Below are 7,923 nucleotides of genomic sequence, written 5' to 3' on the forward strand. Positions count from 1 at the left end.
AAACACTCGAGCATTCACGAACCTTCGAGAATATGACGTGTTACTAACGTCACGTGACTTCTGCTGTCTTAACATAATACTCACTACCAGTACATATTGAGTAATTTTATGTAAAAAAAAAACTGACATAGAGAAAACTGGGTGGAAACGATCATTTTTAGTGTAAGAAAACCTAGAAACAATTAAAGAGATTAACTACAATATTGGTAGGATTACCAGACTTGTAGAATGCATAACTGGGACATTTTTTTTCCTATATGGAGTGACAATGCAACAGCTTTTAAACAGTTTAAATTACAATAACACACTTTTTGCCGTATGCAAAATATTATAATATTTATTGAATAGCGTTTTGAAACTATAGACCATATTTGTTAAAATGTATCCAGTTAAAAAATAAATAATGTGCATAAGCTGTATTGAACCTACTGAAGAAAAATATTCCTTTTTCGTGTTTTTTATTTTTTCGCGCCTAGAGGGTTCTCCCAGTACCAATTCGGGCGGCTACTAAATTAATGACGATTACGTTAAGAAAATATAGCAACGAGGAAGGGAACACAGCCTCGGGTGATCTTTCTCAGTTGATTCCCTTATTAAGATTAAAAAGAGTCATGTATAAAGGCAAATCCTACATATTAAATTCAAATTGATATACAAAGAAACTGGGGCAATTTAATACTTTTATACTTTCTGAGAAGGACAAAAATACACTAAAAACTGGGGTTATTTCATTACTTCTGGTAACCCTAAATATTGGCGCTGTTTTATATTTTTGGACGTTTTTATTGTGTGATATATGTTAGTAGGAAAACTATAACTAACGAAGTCATGGAACCACAGGCTACTTTGTACATAAATAGTTTAGAAAAATATGTTTAAAAATCTGATTGAGTCTGGATCCCATTGATAATCCTCGCACAAACGTCTCACGAATTCATTTTTTGTTTCGTAAATCTTATTCTCCTCACTATTCCTCTAGTGTTTGTACTTGTTTTATAGAAGTTGATGCTTAATAATCATGTTCTAATGTGAAATATTGAGCTTTTTGAATGGAGTTTTCTACACACAGAAAGGTTTATTATTGTTTATCAAACCGCAAAATACAGGTTTCAATAACTTGAGTTGCGATTATACTGGATTTTTACGGCAAAATATCGGATATCCAGGCAAGCGATATCATATTATAAAGCCTGTCAAAGAGAGTGTTTGTGTCTCTATGTTCCTCGACCGCCCTCTGGTGCAGCTATTGCGAGGTTTTGAACCGTGACCTCGGGATGATACTAACGGCGGAACGGTCATTATGAAATAAGAAGATTAGGAACCGGAAAATTAAATTGTGGTCAAGCAGACAAGCACGCAGATTCCAAAATGAGTAAAAATATCTATAGTTGAACCTTTCATGTAAGTTAGTAAGTTTACACATGGAATAAGCCGATTTAGCCGCTCTTCTGCTGAACGATACCACGATGACACAGTGACAGTGGCACGCCCAGTGCAAACTGCCTTCACCTTCAGATTTGTTCTTGATTCGCCATTACATACACTCAATCTGAATAATACACCATTTCATTTTCATTATGCAAAGCAATAAGTTGTTTGACTTTCTCGTTTTATTTCAACTTGTTTATTTTTCTCAGTTTTAGCCAATTAAAATCTTGCGAAATCTTTTGTATGACGTTGGGTTTTAATGAGTCAATCATTGCAGTTAACTCAATTGAAACAGGAGTGATGTTAATTTAAATCAATATGAAAACATCTATCGATGAACTAAGCTCACAATCATAACAGAAAACGAACAAAGACTCGCCAAACGGAAATCTTGTGTTACTAATCTGTTGTCTTTTTTTCGAGGGAACAAGGAAAAAATTTAGGAAAACATGGCTCTTTTTATATTCAAATAGCTACTTCTTCCAATTGTGGTAAAAAATGGGGGTAAATATTTCCTCTTTTTGTTTAACCTACCTACTTTTACATTGCATCATTACAAGATTTGCCTTTTATATAACTTGTCCCTGTTTTTGATATCACATCTTTATATGGCTGACCCCTTTATACTAACCTGACTGGTTTTGTATATGTAAAATGTTTTGAGTGAAAGTGAATAACAGTGTACAATAATATGTTAACCAAACTTTATCTGTTATATCCATGTCAATCCCAGAATTACCAATGGACTCCTACTCCGTAGGCTTTTTAAGCACATTGTTTTAAATGATTTATCTATAGTGTGGTTCTATTTTCTTGGATAAATATGATTTTACACCAAGCCTGTGAGTCAGGAAAGATTACCAATCAAACCTCTCCATTATTCTGTTTTTCGTTTGTTTATTTTAAAAATCTGAATAGAGATTTGAATTTCTTGCAGTATCTGGAATTTGAATCGCCTAATTCGCACTATTTTCCAAGCTATGAGTGAATGAAACCTACATCCCCCTACAACATCTTGTCCAAAACACGGTAGTGGCTGCACATGTTGTACATACTAGATCTGGTTCTTCAGCTCTATAGAGCTTTTCCTCTACGGTTTTTGCAAATTCTGTTAATAGAGGTGGCCGGGGAATGCTCAATGAAGTTTATTTGCTGTTGTAAGGTGGCTAAGTGTGGTACTTGTCTGAACATGAACACTTCTACTATTTTGTGCAAGAAGAACACAGTTTTGGCAACCCCATAAACTCTGAATCTTCGTGGCCAAACACTAATGAAAGATGAATACTCTTGGTAGTAAAATGTGTTTGTTTGTTTTTTAAGGTGAGCAGATTGAACCCTTTATTGGTGTACGTTTTATGGGAGTTCTAACTTGAATACTAAAAACCATGACATCTTCTGTAGCCCACCCAATCCCCCGAATTTGATCTCACTGACTTGTAGACTGAGTGTTAAAAAATATTTGATGGTTCACTTAATGTAGTTTCTAAAAATTACATGTTATAATTTCATTTTTGAGTGAAGCAGTAATAATCAGTTGTTTAATATAACAACCGCCTGGCACTATTTAAAAAAAAATGACGGTTGTTACATTTTAAATTTTATCTACAGGGCAAAATAGGTGTGTTACCTTTGAAAGAATAATCCAGCCATGAATAGCCCAAAAGAAGTTGTGCTTGTTACAGGTGCCAGTGGATTTCTGGGGCAACATATTGTCAAGTTATTACAAGAAAAAGACGATTCAGTCGGCGAAATTCGTGCGTTTGATACAAAAGCGTACGAGAATAAACTTGGTAAGTAATTTTTGGGATTATTAAAACACAGAGATGTAATAGTTCCTTTAGTGGTATAAATTATCCATGGACGTACAAATCTTAAGATAACAGCTAGTTTTACTCGGCTCTCAACATTTTAAATTGCACCTCGAGAAAACGATTTAACGTTATCAGAACATCTTTAATATTCGTTTAATGGCGGCACAATATTTTTATATATAAATTCATATTACAGAATGTTTAATGTAGAATCTTATGAACATATAGTGCTGAAGTCACTATTTAAATTATCAAATTTTATCAAGAATTTATTTTACATTTAAGAATCTAGAGTTTCAAAGATCAAAATTATTCACACAGTAGTTTGGAATTTCACACACAAACACTAAATATAGTTCACTGGACTTGGTTAGAATATTTAAGTATTTTTGTTATATAGTTTATTTCGAATTGTTAGCCTTGTATGTCGATTAAAGACAAACTTAAATTTCCTGAGCTGGTCGAATCTCGTGAGATATTATTGGGTTTATAGCCAAAAATACCGCTAACAGCAAGAGTACCCAGCTGATGATATTATGCATTCTAATCATTAAAAGTAAGAACGTAAAAACAGTATAGTAAATTATATATGTTCATTACTAGGAAGATTGTAATTCTAAATTACGTATTTAGCTTGCTCTGATTAGAAGTTAATATTAATTAATTAGTATATATTAGAATTAAGGTTATAGAAATGGAGAAATAAATGCCTATTACACTACAGAGGCTGAGCAAGTTATATTAAACGATTTTGAAGCATTGCCACATCATTACAGTCTATGTCGCCACGTATAATCATGTTTTGTCTGATGACCGTGCATCTAGGCGATAGCCCTGCAACATATTGTTTGTTGCATAAGACTCCGTCGTATGGCCTTTATGTTCAAACTTTTGATAATCCATATAGTATATGAGGATGATGGTTTTCCAGCGCCAGTTTCAACAGTCCAATAATATATTAATCTATAGGTACTGTATTCAGCGACTTGCCCGTTATGTATTCATACTGAATAGCATGAATATCTGTTTGATTCTCAGTGATAGCTGCAAAGGCGGTATAAGTGGAAGCCTTATCTTGCTGAATTCACACCCTGTTGGTTTCGTTTCCAAACAGAGACCTCTGGATTATGTATTGTACTGTTGCCTGAAGCATGTGGACGATTTTTTGTGGATTCTCACCTGTTACAAGCTGCCGCACTTTGCTTACCATGGCTGAGGTACAACTTGTTGCAGGTTTCTTTCTGAATGCTGTTTGTGCTCCAAGTTGATCCACACTCTTTTGATTCCAAAGGATATCTCCAGCTTGAAAATTATTAATCCACGGTCTAAACACATTTTTATTATCTAATTGTATGTATGTTTTCTGTCGGAAAGGGATGTTTCATATCCTTCCCAATAGACATCAGTTTTTGGTGGCATCGCCCCCAGTGGCACAGCGGACTTACAGCACTAGAATCCAGGTTTCGATACTTGTGGTGAGCATAGCACAAATAGCTAATTGTGTAAAACCAAACAATGTCAAAATGTAATTGTGATCCACGCCTTTTCACCGCTAATTTATAACCGGCGTGGTTTTCACGTGACTTGATTGATCTGAATATTCAGAATCGTTTTAATATATAGTATTCATACCTCTGTATTAGCATTTTTAGACGAAAATACAACCAGGCTCTTGAGCCACATTGATTATCTTAATAGTTGAAAAGTTAAGTACAGTTTATTAAACTAATATATGTACTTCAACAAGGAGAGAGTTTGGTAAATTATTTCTTTGCGTGGTAAAAACTTATGATTCAAATTAAACGTGTAAAATTACAATCAAATTACTAATGCTGTACAGAATGTATTTCATTAACACATTAACTGACTAATAACGAAATCACGCTTTACTTATCTAAAAAAAAACAAAAAAAAACGTTTATATGTTTATAATAACTATTCGTGGTATTACACATTTAAAAGTAAATCAGTCGTAACTAAACTACTTCAGAATCATGACTTTTTGAGTGTAATTAACACTGGGAAATTATTTTATAAATATTTTTAACATCTAGGCCACTCAACACCCAAACTAATGAAAGTTATTCAGGGTGACATACTAAATGGCCAAAGTATTGAAGATGCCTGTGTTGGAGTGGACTGTGTTATTCACGCAGCAGGAGTAATCAGTGTAGGCCTTTTTCCCGATAAAGCAAAGATGCACACTGTGAATATTGAAGGTGCGTGTATTTTCTATCCTTTTCTGTCCTCCTTTAATTCTAAGCTGTGCTCGAGTTGTATAGTTTATAGGTTAATGTATAATAGCATTTTTAGAAATATTTCATTAAAAAAAAAGTTTAACGTAGTGATGGTCACGTACTTATACTTTCTTAAGTATGTTTGATAAATAATCGACATATTTAGTTAAGGGTTTAGTGTACCTGATAAGCATGCTTGGAAAAAATCCACACTTTATTAGAATAGCAGATTATCTCTCATTAATGGGGTTTAAACGCCCCATTGAACTTGTTTATTAAAATAATTTTAAAAAGTCTGACGTAGATGTTTAAAACGCACGTTTTTAATCTGTAATATTTCATAGCAAATGAGGTTTGGAGGCTATTAACATTATAGCTAGATTTAGCTCTCGAGTTTTGAGGTGACATAATTTGAAATACTAAACATGTTTGGTCATATAATAAAGTATGGTTATAAGGATGTCAGCCTTCATCATCCACAGTTAGATCGATGACAGATAACGAAAGATAGCGAAAAATAACGCTTATTTGAGTAATTTTGTTACTGTTGATGTAGCTGGGCTGAAGAAAGCTGATATAGTTCGAAATTGTTGTACGTGGTTTACAATTGGTTTGGAATTTTTAATCCACTATGAGCAGGTTTATTTTAGATTTAATAATTAAACAGCTTTTTAGTAATGTTACGAAAATTAGGCCTACGTCATGATAAACTATTCCTATACAAGCTTATTCTTATCAGCGTTGTAAACGAGCTACTTGATTTGAGGCTTAGAATTTGTTTGTTGACTTTCGCGCAAAGCTATTCGAGGGCTATTTGCGCTAGTCGTCTTTAATTTTGAAGTGATAGACTAGAGTGAAGGCAGTTAGTCAACACCACCCACAACCAGATCTTGGACTACTTTTTACAGAAAAATAATGAGATTGACCGTCACATTATAACGCCCTCGCAACTAAAAGGGCGAGCATGTTCGGAGTCGAGTGCCGTAACCACCAGACCATGCCAGACCTCGAGGCTTAGTAATTGGTGAAATTATTTTTTACAGTAATTTGAAGTTCAGCCATAATATATGATAGTTTGGAGACAATGTATCGAACTCCTAATAATGTTCATCATCTGAAAAACAGTCTAACAGGAGGGAGTCCTCAATAGCCGCGGTACTTCAATTTCTTTTAGACAGGATTAGAGTAAATTTATCTATGAGACCCTTCTTTTTTGCCTTTTTATTAGCTATATTTTTGTGCGCCAGCAATACCAAGCGTACCGGATCTAAGAAAAACCAGCACAGGGGTATGAAGATCGCTGCATTATCCACAGTGGTTTTTTTACCCATTACTTAAATTTAAGTTTAGAATTACAATGGAAGACATTTGTATTTAGGTTAAGTAATTTAAAGAAGACCATTAATTCAGCCAAAATAACCTAACCTGCACCTTTTAATTCGTGATCAATTTTCCCGTAAAATCATATAAGCAAGCAAGAAAAACTTACAAGTTTCGTTATATAAAATATATATGTTGTACACATTTGTGTATATAAAAGGTTAATTTAAGTGTCAATTTGTGTTAGGTACGCAGAGAGTTATTGATGCGTGTATCAAGAACAACGTTTCGAGGCTGATTTTCACCAGCACTGTAGATGTGGTAGTCGGCAAGGAGCACATCTTTTACGGTACTGAGAGCACTACTCCCAAGCCCGGAACATTTCTACTGGGTGACTACGGAGAAACCAAGTGTAAAGCCGAAGAACTTGTTCTACAAGCGAATGGGAGAATCTTGGCAAACGGTAAGATCTTTACTATAGATTATAAATTAAGAATTGTGTGTGAGTTCAGCGTTACTTTACTAAAATTGGTATTAACGAAAAGACAGAAAATGAGGTGGACAAAATGGCATCTTGCAAAACTAATAAAAGAAGTGATAATTGCTTATTCATTCTTTTCCTCTATTAATATTTCCAAGCTGCAACATATAGAGTTAGCACATAGACAAGCTGCAACATATAGAGTTAGCAGGTAGACAAGCTGTAACATATAGAGTTAGCACGTAGACAAGCTGCAACATATAGAGTTGGCACGTAGACAAGCTGCAACAAAAAGAGTTGGCACATAGACAAACTGCAACATATAGAATTGACACATAGACAAGCTGCAACATATAGAGTTGGCACATAAACAAGCTGCAACATATAGAGTTGGCACATAAACAAGCTGCAACATATAGAATTGACACATAGACAAGCTGCAACATATAGAGTTGGCACATAAACAAGCTGAAACATATAGAATTGACACTTAGACAAGCTGCAACATATAGAATTGGCACAAAGACAAGCTGTAACATATAGAGTTGGCACATAGACAAGCTGCAACATATAGAGTTGGCACGTAGACAAGCTGCAACATATAGAGTTGGCACGTAGACAAGCTGCAACATATAGAATTGGACGT

The 7,923-nt window shown here is 34.4% G+C and overlaps 1 protein-coding gene across 1 annotated transcript in view; it reads left to right on the forward strand.

Annotated features, from left to right (window-relative positions):
* LOC106474292 (3 beta-hydroxysteroid dehydrogenase type 7-like) overlaps positions 1 to 7,298 on the forward strand; it is a gene marked incomplete at its 3' end in the record, with an annotated part of 22,246 nt that extends 14,948 nt beyond the window's left edge. Inside the window, exons 2-4 of the mRNA XM_013934980.2 lie at positions 3,037 to 3,218; positions 5,294 to 5,458; positions 7,044 to 7,298. Coding sequence (XP_013790434.1) covers positions 3,077 to 3,218; positions 5,294 to 5,458; positions 7,044 to 7,298 — 562 coding nt within the window. The remainder of the gene's footprint in view (positions 1 to 3,036; positions 3,219 to 5,293; positions 5,459 to 7,043) is intronic.
* Between the last annotated feature and the right edge of the window lie 625 nt (positions 7,299 to 7,923).

This window comes from Limulus polyphemus, unplaced genomic scaffold (assembly GCF_000517525.1).
Source record: "Limulus polyphemus unplaced genomic scaffold, Limulus_polyphemus-2.1.2 Scaffold7035, whole genome shotgun sequence".
Taxonomy (NCBI): Eukaryota; Metazoa; Arthropoda; class Merostomata; order Xiphosura; family Limulidae; genus Limulus; species Limulus polyphemus.